Source organism: Clupea harengus, chromosome 21, assembly GCF_900700415.2.
Source record: "Clupea harengus chromosome 21, Ch_v2.0.2, whole genome shotgun sequence".
NCBI classification, from domain to species: Eukaryota; Metazoa; Chordata; class Actinopteri; order Clupeiformes; family Clupeidae; genus Clupea; species Clupea harengus.
The window spans coordinates 1,216,968-1,238,053 of NC_045172.1; the positions used below are offsets into that span (position 1 = coordinate 1,216,968).

Consider the following 21,086-nt stretch of genomic DNA (forward strand, 5'->3'; position numbering starts at 1 on the left):
ACAGGGTTCTTACTGTAATATCAGGGTTAAGAAAAGAAAGCTCATCTTTGCGGTGTGTTTTTTGTTGGCTTACTCTCTAATTGTGATTGTAAGTTAAGTGCTTAGACTCACTGTTTAGTACATAGACATAGATTTAATCATTCTGTACTCTCCTAAATCCATGTGTGTAAATTCTGTCCTCTTCTATATCTCTGTCTTCTCATCTGTCATGCCATCACATGTAAAGATCTCTCAGGTCAAGAAGGTAGGACTATAACCCCCATACCCTCTTTTCTAACAACTCACACACTGTTATCTCTCAGTCATTATACCCTATGTCAACAGTTTAATGGGAGAACCTGCAGTCTCACTTTAGACAATCAATTTGAACCTTTTGCTGTTGTCAGCAGTCACTGGGTAGTAGTGTATTTTGTTCTTAGTAAGTTCATTTCATTGCGATTCCTTGCTGTTCCTCTGTCTCTCTCTTGTTCTTCTCCCCTCCCCGCCTGCTCTTCTGGGCCTCAGAAGTACTATGGGCTGGACAGCAAGTGGGGCCATATTGAGCAGTGGATGGTAGGAGCCTCCCTGGCATGCTAAGTGTGTGTCGCTACGCTAGCTCATAGAGTGTAGAGCCAGTATTAGCCACATGTTGCATGCTTGTGCGGACTGATAAACATCCGTTTTTGAAGATGGCCTGTAGTGTACGTTGAGCATGTGATTTAGGATCGTCAAGACTGTGGTTCTCCGTCTTCACAGATCATGAGAGTGGGGAGATTTAACAGTAGCCACGGTAACAGACATTTGGAGTGGAGTGCAGTCCTTTGCCTGTCAGTTTCTGATGTTATTTAGTCTGTGGCGAGCGGAGCTGCTGCTGGCTGGCCAAGCCCTGATTCCACTAGGGGCGTCCAGGCCTGTACGTGAGGAAGTGTGGCTTGTCTGTGTGGAGGCCGGTTGAGCTTGTCTGCATTCCACTGGATCCCACTGGGTCTGCGGGGGGTCTGAAGTCCATTTGATCTGTGCTGCTCGCAGAGTGGGATTATCTTCCACTTGCATGACCTAAAGCTGAGAGTGTTAACCCTCCCATTCCCCCCCACAAGCATGTGACACACACACACATACACACACACACACACACACACACACACACACACACACACACACACACACACACCCATGATATGCACACACACACACACACACACACACACACACACACACACACACAAACCCACCCATGATTTGCACACCCTCACACACATCATGACCACCACCATCATGTCAGACGCTCTCTGCTCGTAAGTGCTACTTGTGAACCTGTGGAACGAGGAGAATCGGTGTAAGATGCAGAAAATGATGAGTAATCACTGGATGCATGTTGGCCTGTGTGCTCTTCCGGCTCTTCTGTCTGAAGCCTGTGGTCAGAGCACTGCAACATGGCTGCAGTGTAACCCTGTTTAGGTGTTTATGTCTCCAGTCTATTAAGACTGGCTTTGCTCTTCTGTCCTTTGACCTCTTGCTTTCTTTTCCTCTTTCTTTTTTCCTCTGCCTTTCAGGAAGAGAGTGAGAGGTACTCCCGCCACTCACGGAGAAACACCTCGGTCTGTATCCTCTCCCCGCAGTCATCTTCTCATCTTTCTCATCTTTTGTTATTCATCTGCCACTTAGAGTGGTAGCACTGTCCAGTCAGTGTAGTTAGCCTTAGCATAGTAGCCTAGTGTCCCTGAGCAGACCACCGTATCCAGACCCTGATGGAAGTGTTCTAAAAGCTTCACCCTGCAGCCCTTTCTCCTGTGTTTCATGTCTAACTCTCCCTCTCTCTCTCCCTCTGTCTTCTCTTTCTCTCCATCTTAGATATCGGACGATGAGGAGCGGATGTCTGTTGGCAGTCGTGGCAGTCTAAGGGTGAGTATCCTTTCCCTGTGCCAGCTCTGTTCCCTGTCTCTGCCCAGACATGGGGTTTCAGAGCCATCTGGAGTGGGTGGACATGGTGGCCTGTGAGACACTCCCTCTGTCTCCTGTCACTCCTCTCTAACTTTAAGTCCAGACTTTTCTTCTCCTTGAATGGGAAGTTCAACGTTTTTGAGTGAATTTGAACTAGAGCAGGATCGAGATCCATATTTACCCACGTCTCTCGTGCGGCTAACTGTTGCAGCCCAATTTTGTGAGCAGAAGCACCTCTGGTGTCTCTGTTTAAGCTCTGTTGTTTTGACAGCACCTGCAAGTTTCAAGTGTCCCTTCCTCCACTGGTTTGGAATGTTTCATCTCCCTACACATTAGTCGTTTGCCAGCTTGAACATTCTGCTAAAACTCCGACTAAAGAATGTCTCTTTTGGGGGCTCCTATATTGACCTTGGCCGGGTCCTTAGTGAAAGAATACGCACTCTCTGCATCTGCTAGCTGCTGGAATGAATTTCTTTCCTACCGTCTTTCCAAATCCCCCTCTCTCTCTCGCTCTCACTGTCTCTCTCTCTCTCCTCCTTCTGTCTCACTGTCTCTCTCTCTCTCTCCTCTTTCTGTCTCACTGTCTCTCTCTCTCCTCTTTCTGTCTCACTGTCTCTCTCTCTCTCCTCCTTCTGTCTCACTGTCTATCGGCCTCCAGGGAAATCTCATGTCCTCAGAACTGGGGGGCAGCACCAGCAGTCTGCCTTCATGCAGACTCCACACCAGCCGGGTTTGTGAATCCAATTGGCCCTCTGCTCCCTTTGACCCTCTCCTTTCTCCAGTGCTAGTGCCCCCCCATCTCCTACCCCCCAGTAGAAGCCAGAGGACACAGGACACACTCCAGTGGGATGTTGCCTCATGTCCTCCTCTCTCCCCAGAGGACACAGGACACACTCCAGTGGGATGTTGCCTCATGTCCTCCTCTCTCCCCAGAGGACACAGGACACACTCCAGTGAGATGTTGCCTCATGTCCTCCTCTCTCTCTCCCCTGCCCTGTCCCCAGCCCTCCACCCTCTGTAGTGAGGCCTCATGTCCCCTTCTCTCTCTCTCTTTCTCTCTCCCCTGTCCCCAGCCCTCCACCCTCTGTAGTGAGGCCTCATGTTCTCCTCTCTCTCTCCCCTGTCCCCAGCCCTCCACCCTCTGTAGTGAGGCCCCTCGCTCTCGGAGCCACATGGTCCGTTTGTATGAGTCGCCACCCGCCTCCTCTCCCCCCTCTTGCTCCATGTGTGTGTGTGTGTGTGTGCATCACCTGCATGTTACATGTGGGACAGACCCCAGCAACCAAGCATGTGTTACTGTGTGTGTATGTATGAGTGTGCGTGTGCGTGTGTGTGTGTGTGTGTGTGTGTGTGTGTGTGTGTCTGCATGTGCGTGTGCGTGTGTGTGTAGATGTTATGGGACGGTTGTTTTTAGCAGTTAGATATATTGGTTTGGCATGGCCATACTGGTTGTGTGGGGTAATGTTTCTCTGTCCATTTGTACACACACACACACACACACACACACACACGCACACACACACACACGCACGCGCGCACGCACACACGCGCGCACGCACGCACGCACGCACGCACGCACACACACACACACACACACACACACACACACACAGTGCCTCCCTCTCTCAAAGATGTGTTGTTTGAGGATAATGTCATGATGTATGAGTAGAAAGGATCAAAGCCCATTACTGGAACTGATAATGTATCTCTCATCTTAATGTGAATGTGCTTTGGCAGAGCCCTCATTTGGTGTGTCTTTGTGTATGCATGTGTGTGTATGTGTGTGTATGCATGTGTGTGTTTGTGTGTCTGTATTGGTATCCCCATGCGTTGCAAATACGCTGCTGTGTGTGTATTTGTGTGCTCACTTACATATATGTCAATGGCTGCCCTTTGTCTGCATAGTTTTTGCATGCTTGTGTGTGTGGTAGTGTGTGGTAGTGTGTGGTAATGTGTGTGTGTGTGTGTGTGTGTATTCTGTAATATGTGTGTGCATGGCTCTCTTCTATCTGCAGGGCTCAGTGTATGAGGAGAGTCTGTACACAGGCGGGCGCAGGTTTAGCGGCTCCAGCTGTCGTGTTGTAAGCTTTCTTTCTGCTTCCTCCCTCGCTCTCCTTCACTCCCGTCCTCCATCCTTCCTTCCATCCCTCCATCCACTCTTCCTCTCCCGAGGGCCCGTGCCCGTCTGCCTGGCTCTGATGCCCCGTAGCTTGGAAGCTTCCAGACTGATATCCCTCCCTTCGCAAGTGCTCCCTTATCATTGCATTAATTTGTTTTAAACCATTCACTAAACTCTCAATCTTAAAAGTGGACGTTAGTTCCGAGCCAATGTCTGTGATCTAATGTGTCAGCACGAAGTATTATGATAATGAGAGATTGTTTTTCTTTTTGTAATTTAGGTAGCTCACATAGAGTAGTCGTGACATAGTTTGAGTATGTCATAACTATTATATATTTTTCCGTTTGCACAGTGTGTATATGTGGGTCAGCATTTGCATATCGTATATCTGAATGTGTGTATAAGTGTGTGTGTGTGTGTGTACTTGCATGTCATAGCATAGTTATGTCTGCTTTTCTTCTTGCCTACCAACTATATTTTTTCTGACTATTCCACAAATTAACAAAATAACACCTTTATAACGTTCTGTCTGATTTTCCATTTCTCCCCTCCTGCTCTCCTTCTCTTTTCTTCTGTGTGTGTGTGTGTGTGTGTGTGTGTGTTGGCCAGCCGTCAGAGTATAGTGGTTTTCTGGGCTCCAGCTCCAGAGCCTCGTCCAGAGCGAGTTCTGCCAGAGCCAGCCCAGTGGTGAGCTCGTCCCCTCCAGTCTCTAATCCTAACCCACAGCACTCATCCCACAGCACTCTCTCCCTCCCTGTTATTTTTAGTGATGTCCGTGAGTCAACACAAGGGAAAAAAAGAAAAACCTGAAATCCACAAAAAAGAGTCCAGCTGATATTACTGGTGATCTGATCCCATGTTACGGCTTCAGTAGCTCAGTTTGGTGCCGCTGCTCGGCCTGCCAAAGCTGAATTCTGGCACTTGCCCAGTCCTTTACTCTCTTGTGCCATCTGGTGGACATCCCTGACACAGAGGTTGTTGTTTAGCTCGGGCAAAGATATTGTACCTTGAGCTGTCTTCAGAATCAGAATCATAAACATTTGTATTGCCAAGTAAGTTTACATCTACCTGTAATGTTCTATGGTATATTGGTGCAAACAATAAACATACACAATAAACATAATAAACATAGTAAGTACTACAAACATAGGAAAAACAATAAATACAATATATAGGATATTTACAGAACATGTTAGTTCTTGTCATCCCTCATGCCCCTGTTCTGATGATATGCATGTGTCAGCTCAATAAACTTCATCTCTCTTCACAGGTGGAGGAGAGGTTGGACAGAGACTTCTTTGACAAAGTAAGACTTCACCCTTCTCCATCTTCACCCTTCTCCATCTTGAATTTCATCCTTGAGATTATTCATTCATGTCCTATCTCAAATACAGACAACTGTATAGGTCTACAGTGCTTAATTGGACCTTTCTCATATTGAGTAAAACCCACGTGTAAATATTTTGTAGCTCTCAATGCAGGTAATCTCCATGTTTGGTGTGGTTCTCTGGATTGCTGTATCACCCGTTCCTGTCCATTCAAATCCACCAACAGGTGGTGTTCCTTCTGTGTGGCGCTGGAGCGGAGTGGTGTTTGTTGACTCTGATTGGGTTCTTTCCTCAGGGCTCCAGAACCGCCTCCACTCTGTCAGCAGCCACTTTAGCCTCGCTGGGTGGTGGATCCTCGCGGAGAGGAAGCTGTGATACGTCCATTTCTGCCGACACAGAAGCCTCGATGAGGGAGATGAAGGTACCTGCCAGTCTGATTAGTACACGAACACGTGTTGTAATGGTGTATATCTTAACCCGGGGGAAGAAACTGTAAATTAGGCCATTCCATTTTGTGCCAAAGTCATGTGTTGTGTTTGTGTCTTCAAGGACTCTCTCACTGTGGTGGAGGAGAAGTATCGCAGGGCCATGGTGTCCAACGCACAGCTGGACAATGAGAAGTCCAACCTCATGTACCAGGTGGACACACTAAGAGACACCCTCATGGAGCTGGAGGAACAGATGTGTGAGATAAGAAGAGAGTATGAGGAGAAGGCCAGGGTGTGTATTAGTGTGTGTGTGTGTGTGTGTGTGTATTAGTGTGTGTGTGTGTCGGTTCATATCGTGATGGGAATCCTTAAAGTGAAGCATTGCATTTATTCAGTTTGAATGAAAATATGTTGAATGACTTTCATCCTTTTGCCACACACAATTGATCAAAATCAATAGAAGTAGAACACTATAGCAAACGAGCTGATGTGTCTATCTGACAGGATTATGAGCACGAGCGCCACGCACACGCTGTTCTCAAGCTCCAGTGCACTGAGATGAAGGAAACTCTTAAACAGAGTGAGGAGTTACTGGTGGTAAGTGCACACACACACACACACACACACACACACACACACACACACACACACACACACAGAAGTATTTGTGAAACAAGGTGTTTGCAGAAAACATATTATCAGTTCTTATTTTCTGTTTCTCTGCATGTCGATTTTTCATTCACATTCCTTCCTCCTTCTCTCTCTCTCTCTCTCTCTCTTTCTTTCCCTCTCTCTCTCTCTCTCTCTCTCTCTCTCCTCTGTGGTGGCCAGGATGCGCAGCAGTTACGACTGAAACAGGACAGCTATGTTAGAGAGATTTCTGACTTCCAAGAGACTCTGGGCTGGAAGGAGAAAAAGATAGTGGTACGCAGAGTTGAAGTTTGTCAAACATCTTTATCTTATCCCTCACTTCTGCATTATTAACATTTCAGGAACTTTCTAACCTCTTCACTTTTGATCTCCTTACCTGTGTCTGTTTCTTCTCACCTTACTTTCTTCTCCTTCCCCCTCTCCCTTCATCACTGGGGATGATCCCATATGGCGTAGGCGTTAGAGAGGCAGAAGGAATACTCAGACTTGATGCGGGATGAGCGCACTGCCCTCAGGGACGAGGTGCTTAGACTCCAGGATGTGCTGAAGGTACTGACCCAGCTCGGGAGATGAGAGTCAGAGAGAGACACACGGGTCGGAACAGTAGCCTGCGCCTCGGGTCACACCCATGCTGTTGGATGCAATGCAAAACGCTATCAATGCATTCAATACTTTTATATGCCTCCTGTCTTTATCTAGTAGATTTTTTAAATGATTGCCTCAGAAGAATCTTGAGAGATAAAAAAACTGTAGACGCCAGTGCATTACTTCTCACCAAGCCTGATGTAATGAGAGGAAGCATATAAGAAGTGTGTGTGCCGTTTAAGAATGATGTGTTCCATGTTCAGTAACACCTTTTTGCATTTCTCCTTAGAAACACGGTATAGCAGTCACATCCGAGCTGACAACCAATGGGGATACAGGAGAGGGTGTGATTGATGGGCATGTCACCTCAGAGACCGCCTCCCAGCTGGCTCAGGACGGTGTCATTCCGAGTGGCGACAGCATACTAGGTGAGATCATTGTGGTTCAATTTACCATTTGGTCTCTCCGATCTTATTATGTCTGTCAATTACCACTACCTTTCTTTTTCCAAAAACTAATTTTATTTGACCAAATTCCTAATTGTTCTGATCCAGTTTTGTGATTGTCAAACTTAATTGCCTTTGTCGTGTTCCAATTTCCTTCGTTGAAATGAAGTTATGTTCCTCCCCTCAGGTAATTCAACATTTTAAACTAACCTCTATTAATGCCATTTGACTGCAACGTGAATTGATTAACAGAATCACAGCTTTATAATTTACAGCCTTTTACTAACTTTGCTAAATCATATTTCTTTCAACTTCAAAATGAAAGTTTGAGATCATTGTTTTGTCTATAGTTGTTGAACATCAAAGGATCAAGTTTTATTTTTATTTTTTTTTAATTAATAAGGGCTTCTGGCAAAACTTCACTTCGCACTAGGTGCATGGAGGAACATTTTTTATTAATCCTTTGATGAAGATTTTATTCTCACCTGTCCTTTACTTTTGATACTCCGGTTGACTGATCTTTCAAGCAAGCCAATCAAACATGACTGTCATATGTTATGTTGCTCTCTTCAAACCTCTCTCAATGGTTTTTCAGGAAAAGGTCCGTACTCCCTGGCTCACTCTAGGCACGTTTGTGGAAGTCTGGATATCAGGCATGAGAGACCACATGGTGATGATGGTGATTTAGATGACCACCAGACTCTTCACATAGAAGCAGGAGTATCAGAGGAGGGTGGCACAGTGGAGTCATCAGATACGTCAGCTAACCAGTCTGTCCTAGCACTTGAAGAGACCCCTGAAGATGTTCGGGAACAGGAAAAGAACACACAAGACATGACATCACTTCCCTATCAAGAGACCATCAACCATCCAAATCAAGAATATGCTGAAGAAGAGAATGCATCTCTGATTCTAAAGGGTGATGATGCTGTGCATGTGGAATATGCCTCTGAGGATGGTGACTATAGTACAACCAGCACGGACCTTGGCTCTCAGACAATGACTGAGGCCTTTGAGCCTGACACAGATACCACATCTGACCCTGAAAAGATGAGTGAGAAAAGACAGGAGAGCGTTGTCTTTGTCAGCGATGCCATGGTTGGTGAGCTTGATGGACAATATAAAGCAACACAGACACCTGTAGAGCTTGAAGAGCAAACAGCTTCTGATGGTCATTTAAATGTCATGGATGAACCCATACATGCCTCTCTACTCTCATACTCTACTCTCATCTTAGAGAATATGACTGAAGAAGTCATTAGTAACCCTATTAGCATCGATGTGGAAATGCCTGGACAATGTCAAATGGGTTCTTTGAGTGAAGATTGTGAGGAGGCTCAGGGTCAGGCAGAAGCTGATGCATCAGTCCAGATGACTGAAACTGAAAACACAAGTGTCACAGAACAAACAGAAACTTCTGCTGCCAGTGCAGAGTTAGTGGACTGTGATGAAGGACATTTGATTTCTAAATCAGTTGGCACCATCTTTCAACATATTCCATCTGAACTGGATGACTCAGATGAGCCTCCAACTGCAGCAAATGGAGGAATCACAGAGGCTACCGGACCTGTGTATTCAGCATTATCAGAACCTGCAGTAAACAGTGGAGCCTTAAACGAGCCTAGTGGAGCCTTAAATGAGACAGAAATTGCTCTTGAACAAAATCTTGAAAAGTCTCAGGATCTCATTCACGCTAGTGTTTTGGAGATTCAGGCAGAGGTCAGCCATGACGGACAATGTAAAGCAACACAGAAACCTGTAGAGTTTGAAGATCGAACAGCTTCTGATGGTCATTTAAATGTCATGGATGAACCCATACATGCCCTAAAGGAAGAGAAGAGTCAGGGAACGGAACCAGGACTAGAGGCAGGTTCTGATACAGTGATTGACCTTTGCCCCTCCGCTATCGGTAAGGACATACAAGAACAGAGAGATGAGACTTTGGATCTCAAACATTGTGAGATCACAATGGAGGTCTCAGAAGGTCTGTTGCCTTCAGAAGGTCTCTTGCGTGCAGCCTACAGCCCTGCACAGGAAGCAGTTTTGGAGGAAAATACTCTGCTTTCGGATGAACAGGCTAATTACAGTCTAGAAGAGGGGGAGCCTGCACAGAGCCTCATGGAGATGAATCAAGATGTATGTCATCCCAATTACAACAGAGTGACTTTATCAGATGAAAACACTGAAGATCCAAGTGAGGGAAGAGCAAACCCCCCATTAGGTGATTTAACAGAGGGCCCTATATGTGAATCCAGCACAGTGGAGGCACATACAGAGGCAGATGTAGATGCAAACAACAGCAAAACTGAAGCTGAAAACACAAGTGTCACAGACCAAACAGAAACTTCTGCTGCCAGTGCAGAGTTAGTGGACTGTGATGAAGGACATTTGGGTTCCAAACCAGTTGGCACCATCTTTCAACAAATTCTATCTGGACTGGAAGACTCAGATGAGCCTCCAACTGCAGCAAATGGAGGAATCACAGAGGTTAAAGGGCCCAGTGGAACCTTAAATGAGGCCACGACAGAAATTGCTCTTGAACAAAACCTTGGTTTACTTTCAGAAAAGTCTCAGGATCTCATTCACACTAGTGTTTTGAAGAATCAGATAGAGTTCAGCCTAGAGGAAAACAGAAAAGCAGATGTAATTGTTTCAAAGTGTGAGCCTTCTGTAGGTGCTGAAGTCATGTCTCAAATCTCCTTTGATGCCAAACGTACTGACACAGAGGCAGCGACAGGAACTATCAGTGAAGAGGCAATAAATACCATCCCAGAGGCAGACGTAGGCAGGGTAAGAATCCCTGGAGATGGGCAAGAAAAACTTGTCAATGTCAGTGCAGAGATGTCACTCAGGGAAATAGAGGGCGGCTGTATGAAGGACGGAGCTGAGCAAGCACACCTGGGTGAGCCAGCCGGGTCTCCGCATGCAGATCAATCTCTCACTGAAGATAAACCTGCGGCGCATGAAATCCTAGTTGCAGCTGCAGAGGCGCCCTCTGGAGACCACAGCAGGAACAGCACACAGACAGAGACTGGGGCTGCCATGGGAGAGGTGTCTGTGTTTCAAGAGGTTCGCTCCAAGTTAGCTGACACAGAGGAATATTCATCTCCTGGAGGCAAAGACGACCAAGCTGGTTCCCAGACTGCACCTGTGAGCTCATCCTCAGAGGACAATGTTGAAGAATGTAGCAATGTTGCAGAGACGGACGTTTTCCCACCCAATCTGGAGTCTGGCACTTCTTACTGTGGAGAGTTGAGTAACGCCATCTCACTGCGCATCGAGGTAGCTGTTCCAAGAGAGGAGGCTGCTGAGGAGATGAGGGACGCCACACAGGAAGAGAGTCCCATAGAAAGAGGAGCCGAGGCAATGGTGGACAGTCAAGAAGAATCTGAGTTTCTGGACAGTTTTAAGCTTGCTGCTGAAATGCACTTTGAAATTGTGGAAAATGACCAAACGCAGCAACCAGCTGCTGCAGTCCCTGAGATGCCTGTAGAGACGATTTTGATAGACGGTATTACAGGAAAAAACTACAAGAAAAAGTTCAAGATCAAACGGAAAGGGGACTGCCGCACTTCATAGTCTTCAAGCTATGTGTGACCTTTGAACTGTAGCGTCAGGTGTTGGAGTGATAGCAATCTTAGGGTCCTTGATTCCTCAATGGTACATCTTAATCAGATTTCTAAATACAGGTGCTATATGAAACAGTGCAGCTCTTAGTCCTGGTTTGCACTGTACCTCTGTCCTGCATTGAACCTCTCTATATGTTTGACCCAGGAATGTAGATTTGATTTGAAAAAATGATACTCAGGATTTAACCATGCACACGGTATCAGAATGTCACGTGTCAGACGGGTGTGTAGGAGAAAGCAGGGTTTAATTTGGATTGCAGCCAGAGAACAGGGGAATAGGGGACACACAGGTAAACGCTCAGAAGTTTCACAGGGATATGTACAGACTTAATCATACTAATACAACAGAAACCTAGGTGCACAGCTGATAATGCAGACGAACACAAACTAGGGAAGACTATGAACTTGCACTGAAGTATAAACAAAACAAATACACAGACGTCTCACGCTGGAAACAAATACTAACAATTATTAACTTAGGACTTACACTTGGATTCTAAATAAGTAAACCAAGGAGGTTTTAGAAACGAACTCTGAAAATTCTATTCAGTGGAGCTAAACAAACGCGCAGGTGCGCAGAATGAAGGTAACCGTAGGTAAACAAGCATGCTGGGGCACGGAACAAAACAAAGAATGTCACTATGGAAACTGAGGACGACCTCCTCGTCGCGGAAACCGGAATCTTGGAACGACCTGGAGTCGCGGAATCTGGATGCAGGGAACCAGGAGAGCCCGGTAACTTAGCGACCTGGACGTCGCGGAATCAGGACATTTGCAAAGCTGGCCGTCTTGGGTAGTTTTCACTCTCTTCGAATGCGTATCGACAAGACCAGACACGGAGTGAGGGAATAGAGTATATGTAGAGAAGTGCCAGGTGTGTGTGATTCGTGATTATGAGGTGGGAATGATGTTCAGCTGGGAGAGAGTGGACGTGACTGATGACTGGGACGATGTACAGCTGGGCCAGTGTGCTGAAGGGGGCGTGACCGGAGCGGATGTCAATGCAGACGTGACACAGAGAAAGTTGACCAACATTTTTCCTTCTCCAAAAATAATTTCTAAGCATACATTTCTATTCCACAAATTCTTATGACATTTCATGAATAAAAAACTATTGTGCTGCCATCTTGCTCATGTTCATAATATGCATAACATTGAATTGGATACATGTATTCTGTCAAACTGCTCAATGGAAATATAGTCTCAGTGATATATGTAGAGAACCTAAATAAAATACAATCATGACTAACTGTGATGTGTGCTTTTCTGGATTTTCATCAAATACTGTATTAGATAACTAGCTGTCTCATGTGCCAGATTAAAATAATGAGATGTGAGACACTGTCCTTCAAAATCTCCCTCCCTTGGTTTAATTTATCAAGGAGATACTAGCGCAAAAAGTGCTCCTGCCATTACTAACTTTTGTTGACTTCACTTCACCTTCATTAAATATACCATGAACTGGTCTGCCATGACACCTGGCTCAGCTGAGACACGGCTCAGAAACCTGCTGTGTACAGCCCATAGCACTGTGAAGAGCAATGAAGCTGTCATTAGCACTTTTAAATGTGGATGTCCAACATGCTTCAATGGGTTCCTCAGCTCCTGCAACAAGATCTCTGAACTGCTTTTAAGTATTGTAGACCATCAAGATCTGGATGAAAAATTATGAATATGACCTTGTGCTTCTTTTTACATGACTTTTATCACCTATCTATCATCATTTTATCATCTATCTATCACAGAAAATATACTATTCAATGTCATTAAAACAATGTTGTGCCAAGTTGTATTGAAGTTATTGTAGATAATAGCATGGAAATAATTCCAAAGTACTGACATCATCTATGCATATATTGCAGAGATCCGACTCCGAAAGTTAGTTGAAGAAAGAGAGACTTTAATGGAACAGGTAAGTTGTAAGACTACTGTAGATTTAGTACCAAGCTGGTTTGACTTGTTTGTATCACTTCTTGATGTGGACTTGAAAGTTGATTTCTAAGGTGTTCTCTATCTGATTTCTGTGTGTTGTAAGGATTTCAATAAAGACATTGTGGGCTCAGTATTTTTTGTTGTGGTGACAATGTGTCACGATAAATTGACAAATGGAACAACAGTATACTACAAAGTAGTCTAATATTGTATGTGTTAGTAGTAGGGTAGCACCCTGAGACCATACTGGCTTGTTTCAATTGTATTTATTTATATAGCACCAGTAACAATCCAAGTTGTCTCAAGGTGCTTTGGAGAGCCCAGGGCAAGAACTCCTTAGATCAAACACTGCCACAGTAGAAGCGCTTGCTGTCCAGCTAAACGGTGCTGGTGGGTGAATGTGCTTCTGCAGGTGAGGAAACTGAGAGCCCAGCTGGACCAGGCTCAGAGGAACGGCACAGACGATGGAACGGGCACAGATGAGGACCTCCTGCAGAACGGCATGGACCCCCATATTCTTGACTTGCAGAGTAAGAGACAGACATCTTGAGTCTTTTCAGAGATCCATTCTGAGACTTCATTTGTATCTTGTGTTTAACACCAGATGTAGGTAAGATGGAAGTCACCCACGGCTCACTTTCTGCTTCAATGTTTCCCACAGGAGACGCCAACAGACAAATCAGTGACCTCAAATTCAAGCTGGTTAAATCAGAGCAAGAAGTTGCAGCCCTTGAGCAAAATGTAAGGCATGAATGGATACAATGGCACTTTGGTTCAGTACTCTCTCTCAGATTTGTTATTAAAAATGTAATCCATTAGACCTTTATTCTGAGAAACCCTCTTCATCTTGTCCTTCAACTGAATGTCTCAGGGTTGGAGCTGGTGAACCTCTGCTGTACTGTGTGTGTTCCTATATCCTCTATAAAGTGGATGAAGATATTTAACAGAGTGCCATGTGCCATATTCTGTTTTATTTTTTTTTATTTACACGTTTCAAGTGTTATGTATTTTTACAATATATTCTTGTTGGTAAGGTATCTGTAAGGCAATGCAATGTAAATGGTAGAGAATGCAGCCTTTTGGTCTATTAAAAGTCTGTGTTTCTCATGTAGATTATACGACTTGAGGGTCAGGTGACCCGCTACAAGTCTGCATCTGAGAGTGCAGAGAAGGTGGAGGACGAACTAAAGGTGGAGAAGCGGAAGCTCCAGAGAGAGGTGGACACTCACACATCATACTTCTCCTATGCCTTCTCAAATGTCCCTCTTAGTACTAGAGCTCACCTCTGTCTGCTTCTCGTTCTGTAGCTGCGGGCAGCACTGGACCGCACTGACGAGCTGGAGGCCAGCAACAATCACTTGGCCAAGCGCCTGGAGAAGATGAAGGCCAATCGGAGCGCCCTGCTTGCCCAGCAGTGATGGCTGCCCCCCTGCCTGGGCTCAGCCCTTGAGCCAGTGGACTCTTTGGCTCAATTCTAGCACATTAATGCTGAGAAGGCCTACAAGCTCACAGCATGCCTCTCAATGAGACCAGGCAGCGCAGCAAAAATGCAATGCAAGCAGTGTTACACAGACTCATTCAATCACGCTTTTGGGAAAAAAAAGGACATTCGAGCTCCACAAGTCCTGTTGCTGTGGGAGGTTTGCCTTTGGTTTGGTGATTTTTGTCTTTGGATGTTTGACAGGGTGTATTCACCAGAGGGGCACATATTATCATTTTCCTGCAGTGACACATGGTCCTTTGGTGGGATCTGGGGCTGATTTCAGAGAGGAATAACCACTGAGCCTCTCTTCTATTGGGTATATCCATGAGTTCTCTGCTATGACTCATAGTAGCTCATTTCTATTGGGTATATGCATGAGATCTCTGCTATGACTCATAGTAGCTCAGTACTGTTGGGTATATCCATGAGACCTCTGCTATGACTCATAGTAGCTCATTTCTATTGAGTATATCGATGAGATCTCTGCTACGACTCTCATATGACTCATAGTAGCTCACTTCTATTGGGTATATCCATGTGATCTCTGCTATGACTCATAGTAGCTCATTTCTATTGGGTATATCCATGAGTTCTCTGCTACGACTCTCATATGACTCATAGTAGCTCACTATGGGACATATCTGGTCACCAGTTAGGCAGGGGCTACCCCAATAAGCACTGCATGTTTGCATTCTTTTTGCTACCGTGATAGGCTGTCTCTGAAGACAGTAGATGGGATGAGACAGCTTCCACTGTGAACAAAAAGGGAACTATTAGATTAGTTGCAGCACTTTTGTAAATCTGTGTGCCTGTGCTCACACAAGTACTCTTAATGATGTCGCTGAAATCAACCTGTTTGTTTTTTCAGTTCAATTATCAAAAGGGATGGCACTCGAAAGGGTTGCCAAACTATGGGTAGTAGCATACACTTAAAACACCCTCACGTCAGGTAAAGCCTGAACTATCATGGTACTTTCACCAGCTTTTAGAGGCACATTTCAAAGGAAGAGGAGACACTAACTTTAGTAAAATGTAACCAATTGGTCAATCATGCATTCCAATAATGCTTCTTTCTGTTGATTGTGGCTTGAGGTTCGACAGCCTAATGTTGTCAAAGTTGAACTGATACATAGCGGGTCTGGTATCTTCACTCTATTCTGCTTCTGTGTTTTCTTTTTTTGTCCCCCCCCCCCCTGTGTGTATCAGCACAAATCAAATCACTTTTGGGTGGTGGGCTTGTGCCGTTTCACTCCTCTGGGTTTCCTTGGCTTAACAATGATATCATTCACAGCCACACAAAGACATTGTGAAGCTTTTAATGAATGATTCCATCTCCAGCGATTCATGCTGCACACGGTAGGGAGACCCATCCACCCAGCTTTAAGCACTCGGACACAGGAGCAGAGACACCGTGATCTGTGTGCAATGACTGAAATGTGTACTCTGACTAAATGCACAGGTTGTGTGATGAAATAACAAGAATTACATTCATGCAAAAGAAAAGTAAAGTTCACTGTCATCTTTTTTTACACTGGTTATTGTCTTCAGCATGACTGATACCTGTAGCTGTTTTGACATTTGTCAGTAATTTGTCATAATTGCTCTGTTATGTATTCTTAGGTTTTCTCAGTTTAGGAGAGTATGGTGTTTCTCAATGTCTTTGTGTGTATTGGTCAAAAGACAATATGTTTGGAGAATCCAGATATCATGATCAATATTGAACAACAGGGGGCAGTATGACCATGTAAATGGAAGGGTTAAACATATACTTCAGTGTGGGGACGAGTGAGTATAGTTTGAAAAACAAAACAACCTTAGTAAACTATTCTCTGTCAAACATTCACCAGCCTTGGAGTTTCACTTCTTAGCAACCAGATTTCACAGTAGGAGAGATGTACTGGTTGCATATCCTGCTGTTCAGGTACTACGGTTGTTGTGTTTAGCACTTGTGGACTACAGACAGTGCATGGAAGACCTTTACCGATCCCAAGTACAACATGCAGAGCGTGTTGCGTCTGTCTCCAGCGTTGTTGTTGTATCCTGCTTGCAGGATCTATGGTTGAGCAATTGTTATATTGGTTAGGTTAGTGTAACCTACTGGTAGTAAGGTCTTGGCTCTGGATGCGACTACGCCTATGCCAAGATATATTGTTATGTGTAAATGTTACCTTTTGACAGAGACAAGCAGGCTCTCACACAGGTACGCTCCAGTAAGGACAGAGACGAGGTATTCAAGTAGAAAAATAACAGTATTTATAATACATGGCTAAATGATGATAAAATATTTCAAGGGTGGGTTTGGCTGCCACCAGGATGGTAGGGGATATAGGGAGCAGCTGTTGCAGGGGGTTACCTGTCCTGAAAAAGGGAGTGAGACCAACACGCCACCCGCGCTCTTGATTCTTAAGCCTACTCACACGTCCACACACACACAAACACACCTGCACACAACACACGTAGGCACAGACACTGCAAACAGGTATCACAGCAATGGTGAGGTGCACGTTACCACTTAATACGGCATGCAGTGTGCGAAGAGGAGGACTCAGATCCGGCGACCTGCCCCGTAGACAGCTGCAACACTGTTGTTCTGGAGAGGAGAGGGAAGGAGGAGTTGGGGTTAAGCCTAACTGGCTAAAACCAGGCAGTGGTCAAGCTTTTGCATACATCAACATTGTGTCATGTTACCTTGATGTATCATTGACAGAACAAACACTGACATGTTGGGCTTCCTGGCATCTCCCAAACAACCTAGATGAGCATGCAAACATATTTCAGATACATGTTACAGGCATTTAGATCAGCGTACACATAAGCATTTTAATCTGTTAACGTGAGCTACAGAAGGAAAGTTTACCTTGACCCGTCTATTAGGCCAGGCAAAGTAACCCATTTTGGAGCCAAAAATAGAATTAATTGTAAAATAATTTTTTTCAGCATAGATCATTTCTATGAGGTATCCAGAACAACATACTAAAAGTCCTAAGAAATCCTAGTTGAGGAAATTCGTTTAATTCTCATCAATCTGAGATGTGTGCTAATAATGCATGGCAAAAATACACCTCAAAAATGTATTTTTTTCCTTTACTCCTATTAAAATAAAACTTTACACAATGAAAGTACCCATTGTGTAAAGTTGTTGTTGCATTACAGCAGTGGTCGCCAACCCGTCGATCTCGGAGACTTTCCCTGTCGCTCTCCAAAATAAAATGTTTTCTTACGGACTTCGGAAGACCAACGTCAGAAAGATCTCCGCCTGATTCATGAACGCGGAGGATTCTTAAACTGAACGCACGTTCTCGTGCGCCTGGATTTGCATACAGGGTTGTGCGTGTTGCAAAGCAATTCACCGACAGAATAATAGGTGGATAGTAGTAGTTGGCGGCTCAGTCGCTTTTCACAAAACCCACTTCTCAAAGTAAGGCTGCAACTGAAGCGTCATTTCGTATTAGCCACCTTTTGGCTAAACACAAGAAACCTTTTACAGGATTTATTTAAGGAAGCAATAGCCGTCACCGCGGAGACTGTTTACAGCAACTTCACAAACAAAGAGGACATAAAAGCTGCATTCCGTGCTGTACCGCTTGGTCCTGCAACAGTGACACGAAGGGTCGAGTTACTGTCAGAGAACGTTGGTCAACAGGTTAGATTAGATTCAACTTTATTGTCATTGCACAGAGTACAAGTACTGTGGCAACGAAATGCAGTTAGCATGTAACCAGAAGTGCAAAAGCAGAAGAGTGCAGAGTATATAAAATAAGATAAATAGGATACAGTATGATAAGATATAAGTGGTATGAACAGTAAGAACATTAGCAGCAATACTGAACAGTAAGAACATGAGCAGCAATAGTGGTGATTAGTGCAGATGTGATATAGATATACTGTATGTGGTACAGGTGAAGGTGGCAGTAGAAGTTATAAATGAGGTAGGAGACATGATATGATATAAATACTATGAATATGGACAACAATTTTAAAATAATATAGATATGAGTACACTATATGTGAGAAATGTACAGTAGTTATACAACAATTAGTGCAAATGTTCAGTGGCTGGAGGGAGGTGTGTGGCGGTCAGGCCAGGGTAGAGGGGGGAAATACAGTCACTGTAGGAAGGAGTGTGAGAGGGTAGCCAGGGGGGCTATCACCGTGGTGCAGAGTTCAGCAGGGTGACAGCCGCAGGTAAGAAGCTGTTCCTGAGCCTGCTGGTCCGGGAACGGAGGGCCCTGTAGCGCCTCCCCGAGGGGAGGAGGGCAAACAGTCTGTGGTTGGGATGGGAGCTGTCCTTCACAATGCTGCGCGACTTCCGCAGACATCTTTTGCGCTGGACAGCCTCGATGGTGGGGAGTGAGGAACCAGTGATGCGTTGGGCAGTTTTCACTACCCTTTGGAGTGTTTTGCGGTCCGCAACAGAGCAGCTGCCATACCAGACTTAGATGCAGTCGGTGAGGATGCTCTCGATGGTGCAGCGGTAGAAGTTCACCAGAATCTGAGGAGACAGATGGGCCTTCTTCAATCTCATCAGGAAGAAGAGACACTGGTGAGCCTTCTTGACTAAGGTTGAGGTGTTGAGGGTCCAAGAGAGGACCTCAGAGATGTGGACACCCAGGAATTTAAAGCTGGTGACACGGTCCACCTCCGTCCCGTTGATACGGATCGGGGTGTGTGCGCCACCTTTGGTCCTCCTGAAGTCCACAATGAGTTATTTTGTATTTTTTGTGTTGAGAGCCAGGTTGTTGTTGACACACCACTCTGTCAGGTGCTGGACCTCTTCCCTGTAGGCCGACTCATCGTTGTCGCTGATGAGGCCAATAACCGTTGTGTCGTCTGCAAACTGTACAATGGTATTAGAACCATGTACAGGTGTGCAGTAGTAGGTGAAGAGGGAGTAGAGGAGAGGGCTCAGCACGCAGCCCTGTGGGACACCAGTGTTCAGGATGAGGGTTGAGGAGGTGTTGTTGTCTAACCTGACAGACTGGGGTCTGTTGGTTAGGAAGCCCAGAATCCAGTTTCTGAGGGAGGTGTTGATGCCCAGACACTGAGTTTGGTGATCAGTTTGGAGGGGATTATGGTGTTAAATGCAGAGCTGAAGTCTATGAACAGCAGTCTCGCGTAGGTGTTGCTGTTGTCCAGGTGGGAAAGGGCGGAGTGTAGTGCCGTGGAGATGGCATCCTCCGTGCTCCTATTATGGCGGTAGGGGAATTGGAGGGGGTCCAGTGTGGGTGATAAACATGATTTGAGGTGAGCCAGGACCAGCCTCTTGAAGCACTTCATGATGGTTGGGGTGAGTGCAACTGGGCGAAAGTCATTAAGGCTCACTGTCTTGGAGTGCTTTGGCACCGGCACGATGGAGGTGGTTTTAAAGCACGTGGGGACAGCTGCTTGGGCCAGTGACAGGTTGAAGATGTCAGTCAAGACCTCAGTCAGCTGCCCAGCACAGGCCCTGAGCACGCGTCCGGGGATGCCATCAGGGCCAGCAGCCTTTCGTGCATTAGTCCTGCTCAGTGCAGCACACACGTCGGTGGAGGAAAGTGTGAGGGGCTGGTTGTCTGTAGTGAGCACAGCCTTGATGACCGCCTCCTGGTTGTCCCTGTCGAAGCGTGCATAAAAGCTGTTAAGCTCATCAGGGAATGATGCTTCGCCAGTTTGGGGGGAGGTGTTGATGGGTTTATAGTCCGTTATGGCCTGGATGCCTTGCCACATGCGTCAGGGGTCGGAGTTGTTTTTTAAGTGCTCCTCAATCTTTAGCTTGTAGCTGTGCTTGGCCTTTTTGAAGCCCCTCTTCAGGTCGGCCCTGGATGAACTGTAGGCCTGGGTGTTACCTGATCTGAAAGCAATATCACGTGCCTTCAGCAAAAGGCGGACCTCCCTGTTCATCCATGGCTTCTGATTAGGGAATGTGGTGATTTGTTTGAGTGTGGTGACACTATTGTTGTTGGTGTTGATAAAGTCCAGTACAGAAGAGGCATAGGCGTTGATGTCCGTGTGGGAGTCAAGTGTGGCCTGGGTGGCAAACACACTCCAGTCTGTGTGTCCAAACCGGTGCTGTAGTGCAGAGTCTGCTCCCTCTGGCCACACTTTAACTGTCCTCACTGTGGGTTTCACACGTTTGATGAGTGGTGTGTATTTTGGGGGAAGAAACAAAGAGAGGTGGTCAGACTGTGCTAGGTAGGGGAGGGGGCAGCTTTGTAAGCATCAGCCATGTTGGTATAGACATGATCCAAAGTCTTGTCTCCTCTCGTGGGGCAGGAGACATGTTGGTGACAGGTGTTGAAGGACTTGTGCAGTTTCAATCGCTGGATGTAATGGACACAGCTCAGCTTGTTATATTTGTCAGAAGGGCTTTCCAGGACTTTACAACAAAGGAGGACTTCCTCACTCTTCTCCATGTAAAGCAGAGAATGAGAGGTGAGGATATTTACAATGTGTTTAAAAGCTACTATGTCCATGAAAATAACATCCCCATTCATAAACTGGTGGCAATCACTACCGATGGGACACCGGCAATGTGCGGTGTTGCACGCTGGTTTTATAGCACTGTGCCGTAATGATCCGGATTTCC

General features: G+C 45.6%; 1 protein-coding gene across 11 annotated transcripts in view; it reads left to right on the forward strand.

Annotated features, from left to right (window-relative positions):
• The window catches only part of lrrfip1b (leucine rich repeat (in FLII) interacting protein 1b), a 31,000-nt gene extending 14,976 nt beyond the window's left edge, over nt 1–16,024 (forward strand). The window contains exons 3-21 of one of the 11 annotated variants that reach the window (XM_031558155.2): nt 227–244; nt 505–552; nt 1,533–1,577; nt 1,831–1,881; nt 2,579–2,650; nt 3,936–4,001; nt 4,649–4,726; nt 5,310–5,345; nt 5,663–5,788; nt 5,917–6,087; nt 6,300–6,392; nt 6,627–6,719; nt 6,903–6,995; nt 7,321–7,459; nt 12,969–13,018; nt 13,451–13,568; nt 13,700–13,779; nt 14,151–14,255; nt 14,346–16,024. In XM_031558155.2, the coding sequence (XP_031414015.1) occupies nt 227–244; nt 505–552; nt 1,533–1,577; nt 1,831–1,881; nt 2,579–2,650; nt 3,936–4,001; nt 4,649–4,726; nt 5,310–5,345; nt 5,663–5,788; nt 5,917–6,087; nt 6,300–6,392; nt 6,627–6,719; nt 6,903–6,995; nt 7,321–7,459; nt 12,969–13,018; nt 13,451–13,568; nt 13,700–13,779; nt 14,151–14,255; nt 14,346–14,456 (1,593 nt within the window). In that variant the 3' untranslated portion in view covers nt 14,457–16,024. Of the gene's footprint in view, nt 1–226; nt 245–504; nt 553–1,532; nt 1,578–1,830; nt 1,882–2,578; nt 2,651–3,050; nt 3,096–3,935; nt 4,002–4,648; nt 4,727–5,309; nt 5,346–5,662; nt 5,789–5,916; nt 6,088–6,299; nt 6,393–6,626; nt 6,720–6,902; nt 6,996–7,320; nt 7,460–12,968; nt 13,019–13,450; nt 13,569–13,699; nt 13,780–14,150; nt 14,256–14,345 lie in introns of all 11 variants that reach the window. The other 10 variants (XM_031558157.2, XM_042702835.1, XM_031558156.2 and 7 more) reach the window with 10 other exon arrangements.
• The last annotated feature ends 5,062 nt before the right edge of the window (nt 16,025–21,086 follow it).